This window comes from Paracoccidioides lutzii, assembly GCF_000150705.2.
Source record: "Paracoccidioides lutzii Pb01 unplaced genomic scaffold supercont2.4, whole genome shotgun sequence".
NCBI lineage: Eukaryota > Fungi > Ascomycota > Eurotiomycetes > Onygenales > Ajellomycetaceae > Paracoccidioides > Paracoccidioides lutzii.
In genome coordinates, this window is record NW_015440950.1 from 457,875 (window position 1) to 473,389 (window position 15,515).

A 15,515-nucleotide genomic window follows, 5' to 3' on the forward strand; every position below is an offset into this window, starting at 1 on the left:
CCATCTTTCATTCTGGTTGTGTTTTTGATCTCTTCTTTTCTTTTCATTACATTCGGACATGGAGAGCTATATCTATGGGACTTGGTGCTTGGTGTCGACTTTGGATTAGGGCAACTTAAAGTCAACAACAGTCGTGGGAATAAGCAGAGATTCATTTTCTCTTGGTAGAATATCTTTATGAACGGATTATGCCATGACGAGTAGCATGATTTTACGTCCTGTAGCAGAGATATCCAATTCATTTAAATCTCGTTTTATATAGCTTAATCTATTCCTCTCAAGGTCTGGTCGCTGACTAAGCAACGTCTCGCAACAAAAAAAAAGAGGGGGGGAAAAATTAAAAAGGCTTCAATCTCTGCACAACGAATTGCGGTTGTCTTCGGGCGGGTTAATCCTCACATCGCAAAGGAATTTTGCCCAAGTTTCCATGGATTGGGATACCTGTATATACTCCCAGCCAATTATGCGACGTCTCATCGTCCTGATATCTCCTCCCGTGGCTCCTTCATAGCTCCTTTTTACCTGCTCGCTGCATCGTTGATCGTGTCATGCAAGCTTGCCTGTGCCCAGGCCGCGCAACCTATATAGGCCATATACTACACCTTCTTCCCAGCTCTACGATTATATCATCATGGAAGCATATCGGTTTTTGTTCACGAAATTTTGGGCCCCCTCCTTCGGTGGAAGCCGCGGCGACACTGCTGGTCCGCAGCTGGAACCCGACACGATCGTTGCCCGTCCCCCGTGAGGAGAAGAAGAACCCTTCGCGCTGGGTTTCAGAATTGGAAAGATATATTCCTTTGGAATTGCGTGAGGATACGAAGTATGACAACTTCCTGGAGGATAAGAAGTCTGAGCCGGAACAATGTCTGACTATTCTGGACATTTTGTGTCACGCTCGAACTCCGGACTCGCTGAATTATGATTTGCTGGCATATATTGGTGTCGAACTTGGACGGTGGCCTGCGGTTTATGCGATCGTTAATAGACTTATTGATAATGCAGAAGTAGCAGGGAAATCACCGTCAGCTATGAAGAGGGGTGCGCTCCCTTCAAACATCGATTGGGCAAGTCTAGGGTCTTTCGATACAATGACCGGTGATGAATGTTCAAAACTTCGGGCTCCAGGAATATTGACAGCTGAAGGACATATATCGTTGGATTCAATTGACGGGTATAATGATGGGCCACAGGTTACATGTCGAATGGGGGAGAAAGCTTCCCGAATTGGGACCATGGAGGAAATATGGCCGGCCTTGGGAAGCATTGTACTGCAAGCCGCTGATTTGCCACCGGAGGAATCGCGAACCGCGATGTTTTATTTCTATCGGATTGTTGCCCGTCTTCATCACCTGGATTATATTCCACACGGCGTGTACAAATATACTAAATCCCAGGTTCCGGAGCAGCTGAATCGTGGCACGCCCGCAATGCATCTCTTGTCGTCCCATATCATGAATGTTCTATCAGATGCTGTTTGGATAGGTCATGAAATCGATAAGGCTGTGTCTGCTTTAGCTTCTGGCAAAAAAGTATCGACAACAGCCAAATTCAGAATGAAAGTCCGACCACTCGGACCCGAGATTTGGTTGGAATTTGTCCTATGGTGTTGCGTAGAAGGAGGATTCAATGTCGAAGGTTCCTGGATACTCGAACAACTGGCAAACAGAAAACCACGATGGCTCGTGGAAAGCTTCTCAAACCACTCTCTCCCCTTGGATGCTATCAATTCGTCAAAAATTGATCGATTTGATACATGGGCCAGCTGTGCGTGTGGGCCAAAAGGCGCAAGTGTAAATGAGTCGCAAGGACCGTTTGTAGGCCTGGGCAAACGGACCATAAGCAGTGAGGTGGTCACTTCAATGATGGATGGGCTCAATAACTCTGTCAAGGTCGGGGTTGGGCACCGGGGTGCATATCTTACATCCATTATCGAGTACAAGAGGTCTTTAATTCATTTATTAAGGGAAAATAATATTTACTTAAAGCTACGAGACGTTGATCATCTCATAGTTCGCATGATGGAAGCACGAGGGGTCGTCCCTGATGTCGATCCAAAGTCTTTTGAGCTCTTGTTGGAGCTGTCCTCAGACATCTCTTGCAGTTTGACCAAGGAGCCACCGAAAGCCGTTACCAACCTTCATCCACTCGACAGGTCAGCGGTTGTATTAGGCCTAAAGCATTATGTATTGGATGCATACACGAATATGGAGCATATTTACAAAGCTCGGGACCGTTTTGCCAAACTTGATGCCATCAACAGGTCAAAGGGAGGAGGATACAAATCACCATATTCTGTAAAATACTCCAAAATTCCGGAAACGAAACCGCTGCACGTATCAGGTCCAAATCGGGTAGCGCTACAAGCTACATGTGCAATCCCGCATCCAAATACAGCATCCCTGACCGGATTCTCGAGTTCCTCCCTTTCGCATTTGCTAGATCTTTCAACCTCGTCTAAGGTGCATGATTTCGCGCATCAACTTTTTTTCTCCCATGGGGAAGAATTTCCTACAATTCCAAGACAGTGCTACTCAGACGACCTCCTCGCGCCCGCCATAATTAGATATGCAGCCGCCATACAAAATGATGACCTTCTTAACACAGTTGCAGAGGACCTACCTCTTCCCTGGTCAGGGCCCGTTATAAGGGCCTTTTTCGGCTACGCTCTCCAGCATCACGATTGGGACCGGGTTAATGAAATATTACTCCACCTGCGGGACAACAATGGGAGCGGCTGGGACACCAAAGAGGTAGCCCTGCTAGCAGCAGCAATAATAAGGCTGGATAAAAATTGCCATCCTGGTGGGCAAGAAAGAACATCCGGTCAAAACCAATTGACCCCACTGGCTAGAGCCGAAGAAATTCTAGCCAAATTGCTGCAGGGCGAATTCAACCCCAGACCCAAATATTCCGAAGGACACACGCAGTATCATGAGGGTGTTCTTTTCCAGTTTCTGAGACTATTCAAATCCATCCAAGGATCCATATCCAAAATATGCCAGAACGGCAACCCGCAGTGGAAATCAAAGCAACTCCCCACACGTACCATCCCCAGCTCCGCTTTTAACGAAATACTATATGCCGTCGTTGAGACACAAGGCAGCAAGGCCGGGGAACGGTTATACCGCCTGTGGTGCATCGATGAACCACCTGCCAACATCAAATTAGGTGGGAACATAGCCCTTCGATCTACGGCCCGCACCCCTGAAAATCTGCGTGGAGTAAGGCAAAGGCACATAGCTGTTCAGTCAGACACTGGTCGATATTCTAAGCTTGTCCATCCGTCACTGCAGACGGTGCGGGTCATTGTGCGGGGAATGGTCCGCGAGCTCTATGAGCTAGAAGCCAATGGGGGAAATCATCACACAGGTAAACATGGCGCTTTGAGCAAATGGGATATATTTTTCTGGGCCCGAAATCACTTTGCGCTGTTCCGCGTGTGTCGGGAGGACGTAGTCAGCGAGTTGGATAGCTATTGGGAAGAGGCAGAGCGGGAGCTAGGGATGAAAAGAATCGAAAAGGAATCTCCGTCGTCGAGTAATGGAAGTGGACGGAAATCTGTGTTTGAGGAGTTCATACCGTTTTAAGTAACTAAGAATAAGGATTCTAACAAAGCTTGAGAGGCCTAACGACCCCCTAGGGACATCGATACTGTGATGTCGATGTCTAGCGCCTATTTTCCACCCTTGCCCCCCGTGCCGCCTCCCCCTAATATTCTCCCGGAATTGAATTCCCATGCCATCTATTCCGTTTTTATGCCCCTGCTCACAAACCCATGCACATCACGTCCTTGGCGTCGGCATTAAGGTTTATTCCATGGGCATGCACATGAGAACGCCCACCCACCAACCCTTTCCTAATCGACGAAGCGCGATACTTTGCCGCATATCATGTTTACCGCTGGCGTTTTGCCACATGTATATATACTTTGACTAGCCTTTGTAATTTACTGTACAATCTATAGAAAAATAGACATGGGATATATCATTACAACGAAGGCGTTTTGGTCTGTGCTTAGAAAGTAGATAGGGGTAATGATTCTGACGGAGATGGCTCTTCCTCCGCAACGAATTGGAATTATCAAGTGATTTATCCAGTTTACAATGTGATTTGGTCGGGAAGACGGGGAGCGTGAAATAGACGTGATTAGTTTTCATATGAAGGAAGCCTTAACGGACTGAAAGGGAACAAAGGGATTATATAAATTAAACGGTAGATGGTTGCTACAGACGGGTCCCTAAAAGCGTCAAACAACACATTAATTCGAATTTCTACTACCTCACACGAAATCAGATCTCTGACCAAAAGAGTACTAATTAAATCAACCACAAAATAGCAGCAGAATTTCAAGAACAAAAAGCAACTAAATCCTGAAAGTAAAGGCGAGAGAGAAAAAAAAAAAATGGAGACACAACCAGCACACAAGAACGACACAGTCAAGTTAGATGGTAGAATCTACCTCACCCTGCCAAACCCACTATCAAGCAAGCTGCTGGATGCCACAAAACTAAATCCACTAAACGGATCGTCCGCAGCCGCATTCCTAGGGCGATGGATATCTCTATACGACGTGCCACCATCAACACACCACCCTTTCCCATCATGACCATATTCATCAAACCCATTTCTTGTCACAACAGGACTAAGCGGCAAGGCAGTGAAATCAGTGGAAAAATTCTCTGCCAAAGCTGGGTCCGTGATGAGTGGTTTAATGGGCGGCTCCAACTCGCGTCTTTCAAGTGCTTTCCAGTCAATCTTACGGAAAAAGCGGTGGTTTTTGATCGTCTGCATGTCTTTGGGCATGTTGGATCCAAGGCGTTTGTTTGGATCCTTACGTAAGAGGCGCGTGAGGAGGTCCTTCGCATCTGGGCCCAGAAAGTATGGAAGTACAAGCTGCTGTTTGACAATCTTTTCCTGGATCTTCGCGTGGTTGTTGGCCTTGAAAGGTGGCGAGCCGGTGAGAAGGTCGAAACCCAGGGCTCCTAAGGACCACCAATCACAGGCTTTGCCGTATGGCTTGCCCTGGACGACTTCAGGGGCCATGTATTCGACGGTCCCAAGGGATGAGTTGCATCGATCATCGCCGTTAACGGCAACTTTGCTGAGTCCGAAATCGGTTAGGAGAAGATGGCCTTCGGCATCCAAGAGGCAGTTCTCAGGCTTCAAGTCACGGTAGACGACGCCAACGTTGTGGTGGAGATGCTCCAGCGCTAAGACTAGCTGAGCCATATAGAATGAAGCCACGTCTTCGGTGAACATGCGCTCCATAGCCAGGTGGGTGAATAGCTCACCACCTTGAGCATATTCCAAAATCAGATATAGCTTTTCATGATCCTGGAATGCGTAGTAGAGCTTGACAACAAATGGATGGCGATTTACACTTTCCAAGATCGCCCGTTCCGTTTTAGTTTGTTCCACAAGCTTTTTATGAACTGTAATAGAGGCCTTGCGAAACTGTTTCTGTGCATAGAGTGTGCCAGTTGCTGAATGCTTGACCAGTAAAACCGTTCCATAGGTTCCTTTCCCAAGGCATGACAGCGGCTCAAAGTCCGCAGCTGACATCTTTCGATAGAGAGCATCCCTCAACTGTTGCTCATTGGGCAATTCCGTGGCATCAGAAGGAATAGCACCAGCGTCCGGGCTAACAAAATCATGCTCCAAAGGCACCTCATAGCTGGTTGTCTGGTCACTGTCTGAGTTGACACTAGAACAGCTCGGGGTCTGGGAACCAAATTGGCTCGTGTCCCTAGATTCCGGGCGGCTATTCGACAGACTGAGTGCATCTAGCTGGAGTTTCAATGAACTGATGCCCCCATTTGAGGAGGAAGGTCGAAGGCCGGGACCATTTGCACAACTGACACGTGGAGGTTGCCACATGGAAAGGGTCTTGGAGCCAGCATTGGAACAATCTGACTCATCCTCGGTAAGTGTTTTGGCATTAAAACCACGGACAGTGGTCACATCAGACCTGATTTCAGCTGGGCGTCGCAACTTCTTCTTTTTCCTACTCTTCCTGCGAGAGCCTAACTTATCCACCTCCTGGTATCTGATATCACCAGGCACGTCGTTCCTACCAGACTGACTCGCAGGGGGGTTTCTCGCCGGACTAACTTCAGGGGGACCTAGACGAAATCCCGCAGAGACTTTACGAACAACGGTTTCAGCCTCTGCGGCATTATCATTTGGGTGGCGCTCCTGGTCAGGGTCGTCGCCAGTTTGTGGCGCAAAAACGTCCGAAACGGTGAATTCTTCCTGTGCGAGCCATGATTTGGGTGTTGTGGCATGGCTTTCGTTTGGCAGGGTCGAAAGAATGTTTCGAATCACGATCCAACGAACGGGCAGCGCAACGGGCTGGACTTGAACATCCCTACTAAATAGGTCGAAAGGCCTGTCTGTCTATATATAGTTTCTTTCTTTCCTTAATGCTTCTCACATCTGCGAGGAGGGTGGAATGGTGGAGACGTCTAGCTCGACAGGGAGCCGAATAGCTCGAATTTTAATACTTTCTGGAGAAAAGTAAGCTCTCACTCGTTCATAGAGACGATTCGCATAGCTTACCTCTGATCCAACACAACAAATATCTACGCAGTCACAAAAAATCGCCACGCTCAACGGCGCGTATACCAGATTACCGTCCGCCCTTATTCAGGACGGACCAAGCTCCAGTGGCCACACCACCTTATCTGGAATCGGCCCCGGCACTGCGACGGTGGAACCAGGCGCAGAGATCGCGGAGGGAGTCTCGAAGGGGGGCAGACCCAAGAGGCACGAAGCGCAGTCGGTGCCAGCAGAGACAATCGAAAGCGAAAGACTGTTACAGCTGCGTAGTCCCATAGATGATAAAGCGCAAAATAGTAGACGTGTTTCTTTGGAGAAGATGATTACGACAGAAATAGAGAGCAGCAGCAGATTATCCTTTGACTGTGAATTTCGGATGTTAAGAAGAGGAAAAATAGAAAAGATGGGGAAAAAAGAGAACGCCCAGAGTGACTGGGAAACATTTGGGAGAGGCGGAGAGAGGGCGCTAACCCGCTTGGGGACAAGGTCAGCTTTTTGGTCTGGGGCAGAAAATGAAATAAAAAATATGTTAAAAGTTGCTCTCAAACTTTCAATGAAAGCAACAACTCAAAATAGAAAGATAAGAATAAGCCATGATCTGGGCGAATATAAATCAAATAGTGGGTATTATTGGTATTGTTCGTATTTTTCTTGGATATGCGGCAGTCAGAGACTTTGATAGCCTGACTGGGTGCTTGCTAATACTCTAGATACATTGATCATTCATCTCCTCCAGGGACTGATCCTACACTAAACTAGGAAAAGTCTCAAAAACTTGTGGAGTAGTTGGATCATCTAAACACAAAATCAATACATAGACCATGTTGCATGTGCCCTAATCCTGCTAATCATGAATCCTATTCTATTCACCAGCCACCCTCCTCCCGTGAGAAACACCGTTGGTGAAGATGGGATTTGAACCCACGACCTTGTTTCTCACCAAGGAATGCTCCCCAACATTCAGTGCCTATTATTCGCAAGGACTTCCGTGCATGACACTTTCCAGTATACTATAAAAATAGCGGGTATTTATTAGTGCAAGGTGCCGAGGCTGCCTCAGGCGAGCATTTCGTAAATTTCATTCTTTCTTCAGCAGGTTCACATCGCCTCTCGTACGCGTGATTTCAATTCCAGCGTACTCGACGAAAGCCATCGCGCTTGGTTTTTCTACGCAGACAGTCACCTCGTCGAAGTCCGTATATCGCATGGCCGTGTTTGCGATCTGGTGAGCTAAAGCCTCGACTGTTTTGAAACCGGACTTTTCAATGTCCTGTGGGTAATCGATGTATCGATGTCAGCCACAACAATTCACCAGAAAAAAAAATGCATACGTTCTTGTCCCAAGGATCTCGCGATAATCAACTAATCCCTGCGCCACCATACGCCCATGATAATAATATAAATTAATTAATTAATAATAAAATAAATAGAAAATAAAAAATAAAAATAAAAAAATAAAAACTCACATTTGCGATATGCCTTGCCGCGTTCTGCAAAGCCTGCACAATCCAATCGTACCGAGAATCGATCCCATTACGCTTTTGAAAAACAAGAGATACCAGCACTGCCTGTTTGACTTCCCGTTCATGGGGATTAACTCCGACAATACAATTGCACCGTAAACTGTCAATACGGTATATGTGTTGTATCTCATCAATGGCTTGGGCTCCCGGCTTTGCGGCTCGATAGATAGCTTGATGCTTTAGGCCCTTCTCAGCTCTCAGAATCGCCTTAGGAAGATGTATTGAGATATCAACTTCAGTTCCTGCCATATCCAACCCCTGAGCCATGGCGCTCGACTGTATAGTATTCCGAGCCAATGTAAATGCAACATCTGCAGCATTATAAGCTAACGTTGGTAAATCGACGTCCCTAGCATGCCTATCCTCAAGCGCTGTCACATGGAGTAATCTCGCCTCAATCTTACGATATAACTCGCCATAGTTGAGGGTAAAGGAAACATCGTCTGTGTGCCCGCATTGTTCGATAAGGGGGCGAGGATGTGAGACGCGAAATGAGAATGTGGCAGGCTGTGGTTTACCCTTGCGGCCCCAGGCATCGGAGCCAAAGCATATTGGGAAGGGGAAGCTAACATTACGGAGCTGGACGACATCGAATACCCGTAAAGCATCAGAAGACATATTTTAAATGAAAATGAAGCAATTAACTTTTTACTAGCCCCCGTTCATTTATCCGGTGTTCGTTCAATTAGGACTGGTGATTGTAAGCGGCATCTGGTATGAGCTGGGAGCTGTGATATCTTGTGAGGAGGGGGTTTGGACGTCAAAGAAGATGGAAAATAAAATTTCCGTCCGCGACAACTGAGCTTGATTCAGCTATCCAGCTATAACCTCCTACGTAGCCTCTCATGTGCCTGTCCGGCGTCAGAATAACTACTTCTGGCTTGGCACAGCCTTCATTCCTTTGCCTTAGGAGCCATAATTCACCCAATGAGCTGCTGTTCATTACAATCAGTGACTTAGACTGTTAGCTCTGTTTATTCAATCCTTTACAGAGCTTAGCTGGGGAATTCATACCATGATCTGTTAGATGCTCTGCTAATAGTTACAGTTTCTTATTTACAAAATATTCTTACCCCATTGAAACCTCCTATCCTGGAGAAAATTCCTCAAATGACCATATCCATCCGGTCTTCTATGTAGAAAAGGGCTAACCTCTATTAAGAAACAATGTCGAGTGTTCTCAAAGGTGTCATCATAATAATTACCTAGGTAACAGCGAAGACGGCCCTGATATAAACTCAAATTGCATCTGGGCAAATGTACAACACAAAATGCCTGAGATTGTTGTCATTATACATTGGTCCTTCAGGGGAAGGGTTTTCCAGTTCCATATGTGGTTCCATTTCCGTCCACATCATCCCACTTGAATGTAAATCCCTCAGCACCGCATATCCCTTCGCTTTATCCTGAAAAAAAGGAAAGAGGAAGTTGACAGGGAAAAAAAGGGCAGCAAAACGCAATGGCTGAGGACATCATCGGTAGAATTCATTGAACCCTTTTTCCTTCCTTACTTTTCGCCATGGAATTTGTTCATAAGTATCATCAGATGGTTTTGTAGACTAGGAGGTTGCACAAACACAGCCACACACATACATACATACATACACACACACACGCACACACACACACACACACACACACACACACACACACACCCCGAAAAAAGAAAAAGAAAAAAAAAAAGGGGGGGGGGGGGGGGGGGGGGAATAGGAAACATGAGCACAGAATCAAAAACAAAACGAAGCAAAGAAATTTCGATATCTACCGGTATATGCCTGGTTATTGCCTTTAACCCGTTTCGGATAGCAAACTAGACGGGAGGTTCCAATCCAGCCGGATATCGAATAGCAGAACGAGGTCAAGGTCAAGGTCGGCAATACTTACGCTAATACCCACCCCTTTGGACAGCCGGTAATGTTATCGAAGAATCAGAGTGAACAAAAAAAAAAAAAAAAAAAAAAAAGGAGACCGGCGGCATCGTGTTTTTGGCAAATCATGCTCTGTTGGAATCAGTGACAAGTATAGGTTTTCTAAGGTATTAAGTATCAGGTTCGCGTGCGGGGAATCATTAAATATGTTTTTATACATCGATCGAACAAGAATTGGAAGTGGTTTCTGCATGAAAACGCAGGCACAACAAAGAAGAATCTCAGGGAAAAATAGATACGAGCGGGGAATCAAAAGATACAGAACACAAAAAACAAAAAAAAAAAAGAGTTCTCTACCAGTAAGGGCGGCGGTCATATCCATAATCGCCTCTTGGTGGTGGGGGGCTCCGTGGGCGGCCGTATTGCCTGGGAGCATAGGGGTCATCATAGTGACGAGGTGGAGGTGGAGGAGGGCCACGTGGGTCATAGCCATCGTCATATGGGCGGCGGGGTGGAGGTGGGTAATCATCCATACGAGAACGAGGAGGAGGCGATCTGCGTCCATAGCTATCGCGTTCATAGTAATCACGACGAGAGGCCGGTGAACGCTCGCGGTAGTGGTTGCGGGGACTATACCCACGTGGAGGTGCCCCGCGCCGGTCATATTCCTCATAAGGGTGGTACCCGCCACGCCGCCCAGGAGAGCGGGAACGGTATGGCTCACGGGGTTGGCGATCCTCCTGGGATTGAATCTGGTAGACAATGAGAACTAAGCCACCCGGAGGGGAAGACCAAGGGGGTTCCTACGTCCTGCGTGCATAAGACCCTAGAGCCCTTGAATTCACGGCCATCCAGTTTCTCAACGGCGGTTTTGAGGTCACTTCCTGTTTCAAATTCGACAAATCTTTTTATTTTTTGTTTGATTCAACAAAGTCCATCAGCGTTCCTGGTCCAAAAAAAGAAGAGAAATTTGTCGGCCCTGGAGATCGGGAATACTCACCCTCTTCCATCATGGCCGGTCTCGGAGTACACTACATCAAGGCCAGACTGTCGTGCGAAATCTTTGAGATCCTAAAGAAGGTGGATGTGTAAGTCCAATTCCAGACGAAATGGGTAAACCGCCAGGTTCCTGCCAAAATAGAGCCCGGGGGAATTCCAAACACGGAAAACTCCAGCAAGTGGCAAAACTCTACACTTATGATGGAATGTAGGGGAAGAAATGGGTAATGGCACATATCACGAGGTCCAAACGGAAGTAAATCCTAGGGATTCCAGGGGGGAAATGGAGCTTAGCTAACCTGCCAACTAGTTTCTGGAAGTCCAGAGATCTGCATGCGGTAGATTGTCCGCCGTGGACGCGGAGCGCTGGAACGATCCGGCGGTCCAGAGAAAGTTTCTTTGTGGCGTGGTCCACGGGCGAACTGTACAGTGAGGCGTTCACCCTTGAAATCCGTTCCATCTGCAAGCCAGAGTGGTCAAAAATAGAAAGCCCCCTGGCGGTGAAGAAGTTGGGAAATCTCAAAAGTTCATATAGACATACGGAAAGCTAAAGGAAACATGAAATTAGGCTGTGTCCCACAAACAGGTATATGGACGAAAAACATACCTGGCACAACATCCTTCGCATCCATAGCATCCTCATATTCGATGAAACCAAAACCACTCATGAGCTTTATTTCCGTGATCTTGCCGGAGCCGTGGTGGGAATTGAAATGATCTTCGATCTCCTGCTTAGTGACTGGAAAAAAAACAAGTCCAGGCCAAAAAAGGCGTGTTTTGAGTCAGCTCTCGAGGCCAAACGATCCAGTAACGAGAAAGCCAGTAGTGAATTCCATTAGAGATGTATAAAATTTCTTTTCAGATCTCATTCTTTCTTATTGAGAACTTGGATTTTTGACTGCTGCAAATCCCTTAATTTCTGACTGTGTCATATGCGTAGTCACAGTCCTCGATAGGACGAGAGTATTCCAGAGATTCCAATGGAACATGGGGTAGGTTTTTTGTGCCAGAGCCGTACACATTGGGATTTGACAGTGCTCAAGAACGAAGCTCAAGTATGAGGAGGATGTAGTAGTAGTAGCAGTAGTAGTAAGACCAGCATACCGTTGCGGGGCAGATTCCCGAGATAGAGACGCGTGGATGAGACTTCACTCATGATGGGCTGCCGATGCGAGATAAGGACCGCAGACGCACAGAAGGTGTAAAAAGTATCCTGAAGCCGAAGTGGTGCGCTTATGCGTGTTTGTATATTCCTGGACAAGAAATACCTAGGAAATCGAGAGATGCGAGCAGCGAGGCCGGTAAAGGAATTGGGGGGGGGGGGGGGGGGTGTATTTCCTTTCCAGATTACCGAAACAATTTTCGGTAGCCTGGGCAGCCTGTTGTTTCCTAAAGGATTCGAAATGGGAAAGAAAATGTTCCTTCAAGGGATGAAGACGGCAGGACGGCCAAGTGCTGAATAGAGAGAGATGTCGTGGATCAAATCGTTGCAGGCGTGGAGATGGAGGAGGGATGGCGGTGGGGATGCGATGTGATGCAATGGGCAAATGGATGTTGATAGAGATGGGTGGGGATGGATGACAGACAGCAAGGCTGAGAAAGGCGGTTCAGGGGGGCAGAATAGTCTTGTGCCCCAACAACATACCTTGGGTTTGGTCGCCTCACTTTCGGTAACAGAACACGTTTGTGCCACTTTGACTGGAGGTTGTATTAAATATTGCGGGAAGAGACTTGGATGGAATCTCCAGGGATTCCCAGTGCAAGTGTGTGATGAACATTTTGTTGGAAATTAATAACGCGCAGTAAGCATTAGTTTGTTTGAAAAAATTTTTACATGCAGCTAGTTTGAGCTAAATAGCTTCCTAACTTCGTGATTCACCAGTCGAACAGTAGTTAATTAAACATTTTGATCCAGCGTATGGCGATGAACAGGAGACGCACAATGGGAATAGTGATATGTAGCACAACCAAACAGTAATTTCCTCTATCAAAATTTCATCAGCAGAACCGCATGGTTTTGCCAGAAACGAACAGATATCAAATAATGGAACATGGAAAGTATGCCGTTTTCTAGGTCAAGTAATATTTTGGGCCTTCACCTCCTTGAGGTGTTTGCCAGTTGATATCTTGGGTCGGGACCTTGATGTCACAGGTTTTACAATGAATACAGCTGTAAAAATGGAATTTCATAGTCAGCGGTCATTATTGACAAACTAGACAAGAGGGAGACAGAAAATTGAGAGAACAATGGACAACTTACTTTTGCGCATTGATCTGGAACCGGACTCCCAACTCTTTACTCGGATCCTCGACGTACTCATAGACTCCGGCAGGGCAAAACCTATTCTCGACACCTTGATATTTCGGCCAGGTGAGCTTGGTATGCTTGTCCCAGTCCTTGACCTGAAGGTGTACCGGCTGGTCCTCTTCGTGATTGGTGCCAGTACGGCTAACGCTTGTTAAAATATCGAAGCTAATCACTCCATCTGGTTTCGGATACTCGATTTTCGTGCACTCGGAGGCAGCCTTGGTGGCATCAGGATCTGTGCCGTGGTGGCTCAAGGTCCAGGGCATCTTGCCACGGAAAATGTACGCTTCTAAGCCGGAGTACATGATGCCACCGTAGATTCCCAGCGGAGTTGCGAATGAAGGGCGCATGTTTCGTACTTCTTTGAGTTCCTTCCATATGGAAGAATTTCGGAGGCCGTCCTCGTAGTCGTACAGGAATACACTTGAGTTGTCTGGATTTGAAGAAAGGGCTGAGTATGCTGCCTGAGCAGCAATCATGCCAGACCGCATAGCGTTATGTGTGCCCTTGATTTTTGGAACATTCATGAACCCCGCAGTATCTCCGATCAAGGCACCACCGGGGAAAGCGCATTTTGGTATGGACTGAAAGCCTCCCTCAGCAAGCGCACGAGCTCCATAGGAGATGCATTTCCCGCCCTCCAGTACGGATTTGATAAGAGGATGGTGTTTCAGTTTCTGAAATTCCCCATACGGAGATAACCAGGGGTTAGGGTAATCAAGACCAACAACCAGCCCAAGAGTAACCATGTTATCGCCAAAATGATACATGAATGATCCTCCATACACATCCTTGGGCAAGGGGTAACCCAACGTATGAAGAATTTCTCCCTTTCGGAATTTCTCAGGCTGGATCTCCCAAACCTCCTTCACTCCCAGTCCATATGTTTGAGATTGGCTGTCCCGTCGCAGATCGAATTTCTTGATGACTTGCTTTGTTAAGCTTCCGTGGCATCCTTCAGCAAGCAGCGTGACTCTGGCATGGAACTCCATTCCCCGTTCGAAGGAATCCTTGGGCTTCCCATCGCGCCCAATACCAAGATCGTTGGTAGCGACTCCCTTGACCGATCCGTCCGACTTGTACAGCACCTCACTTGCGGCGAAACCAGGATATATCTCAACTCCAACTTCTTCTGCCCGCTCTCCGAGCCACTTGCATAACTGACTCAAACTGATAATGTAATTGCCGTGGTTATTCATCTGCGGCGGGCATGGAATTGGGAAGGCATGTTTGCTCGTAAGGAAACGCATGCGATCCGACTTCGCAGGCGTTGCATGTTCAAATCTCGAAGGATTATCCTCTGACAACCAATCTGGAAGCAATTCATTGATCGCGCTGGGCTCTAAAACATTGCCCGACACTATATGGTCCCCAATCTCTCCTGCTTTCTCCAAAAGTATAACCCTGAAATTTTCATTGCCCGCTTCGTTTGCGATTTTCTTGAGCTGTATAGCTGCGGCGAGACCGGCGGGGCCTATCCTCAAATATTCACAAAAACAATGTTGGTCAGTCTTTCCGCCATCTAGACCACAACTAGTAAAAGGGGGGCTACTTTTCTAGGCAGAGGGTTATTAAAAAAAAAAAAACGCACCGCCGCCAACGATGCAAACATCGACACTGTCCGATTCCCGTTCAATCTGGGAAGGATCAAAGGTATCAGAGTCACCAGAATATCGCCTTTGCAGAGTGTTTGAAAAACTCCGTTTCTGGTTTAAACTGACATTCTGTGCTGGGATTTGTCGTTGTTGGATAGCTTGTCGCCGACTGGAAGGGAGCCCTGTGAGCGCACGGGTAGAATAGGCGCGGAACCCAGATTTGGCCACACTTGCTCTCCAAGAGACCGGTGCGAATTCACGCCTCAGGAGAGACAAGATTGTAGTTTGCGAGGCCATGGCTGCGGGCATACCAACGAGAGTTAAGATAAACCAGCCTCCAATCGAGGTTAATATATTGAGTAACTAGCAGTGCGATCGCGGATGAATTCACTCTTCAACTCCGGGTATTTCTGGATAACGCCGCCTGAGCAAGAACAGCCGAGGAATCTCACTCTGACCAATAAAAAGGTGTCGAATGGAAATCATGCTAGTAATCATTTATCCCACTTCTTGATGAATAGCAGTTGGACGATCGACTAACCACTCTGCAAAGGCATGAAAAAGAAACTATGCAAGTAGTAGATATACTTTCGCCCCGGCCCCATAATGCAATTAACAATTCTTGAAGAAGGTTTTAAAATTCGGCGATTGGAATGTCTAA

At 47.0% G+C, this 15,515-nt stretch overlaps 5 protein-coding genes across 5 annotated transcripts; 1 reads left to right on the forward strand and 4 right to left on the reverse strand.

Moving 5' to 3' along the window:
* Positions 1-548: 548 nt before the first annotated feature.
* Positions 549-3,590, forward strand: PAAG_01898 (hypothetical protein; the record flags this gene model as incomplete). Its single annotated transcript, XM_002795964.1, has 1 exon — positions 549-3,590. One exon carries the CDS (start codon positions 549-551, stop codon positions 3,588-3,590), a length of 3,042 nt encoding a protein of 1,013 aa, XP_002796010.1.
* An 868-nt stretch (positions 3,591-4,458) lies between these two features.
* PAAG_01899 (serine/threonine-protein kinase psk1) lies at positions 4,459-6,837 on the reverse strand (the record flags this gene model as incomplete). Its single annotated transcript, XM_015844482.1, has 3 exons — positions 4,459-6,370; positions 6,437-6,584; positions 6,660-6,837. 3 exons carry the CDS (start codon positions 6,835-6,837, stop codon positions 4,459-4,461), a joined length of 2,238 nt encoding a protein of 745 aa, XP_015701486.1.
* Positions 6,838-7,639: 802 nt separating this feature from the next.
* Positions 7,640-8,702, reverse strand: PAAG_01900 (serine/threonine-protein kinase psk1; the record flags this gene model as incomplete). Its single annotated transcript, XM_002795966.2, has 2 exons — positions 7,640-7,831; positions 8,028-8,702. The coding sequence occupies 2 exons, from the start codon at positions 8,700-8,702 to the stop codon at positions 7,640-7,642; spliced, it is 867 nt and encodes a 288-aa protein (XP_002796012.1).
* Positions 8,703-10,305: 1,603 nt separating this feature from the next.
* PAAG_11385 (hypothetical protein) lies at positions 10,306-12,107 on the reverse strand (the record flags this gene model as incomplete). Its single annotated transcript, XM_015847044.1, has 6 exons — positions 10,306-10,704; positions 10,760-10,856; positions 10,953-11,023; positions 11,251-11,411; positions 11,559-11,690; positions 12,056-12,107. The coding sequence occupies 6 exons, from the start codon at positions 12,105-12,107 to the stop codon at positions 10,306-10,308; spliced, it is 912 nt and encodes a 303-aa protein (XP_015703306.1).
* A 914-nt stretch (positions 12,108-13,021) lies between these two features.
* On the reverse strand, positions 13,022-15,151 carry PAAG_01902 (electron transfer flavoprotein-ubiquinone oxidoreductase; the record flags this gene model as incomplete). Its single annotated transcript, XM_002795968.1, has 3 exons — positions 13,022-13,121; positions 13,212-14,733; positions 14,851-15,151. 3 exons carry the CDS (start codon positions 15,149-15,151, stop codon positions 13,022-13,024), a joined length of 1,923 nt encoding a protein of 640 aa, XP_002796014.1.
* Between the last annotated feature and the right edge of the window lie 364 nt (positions 15,152-15,515).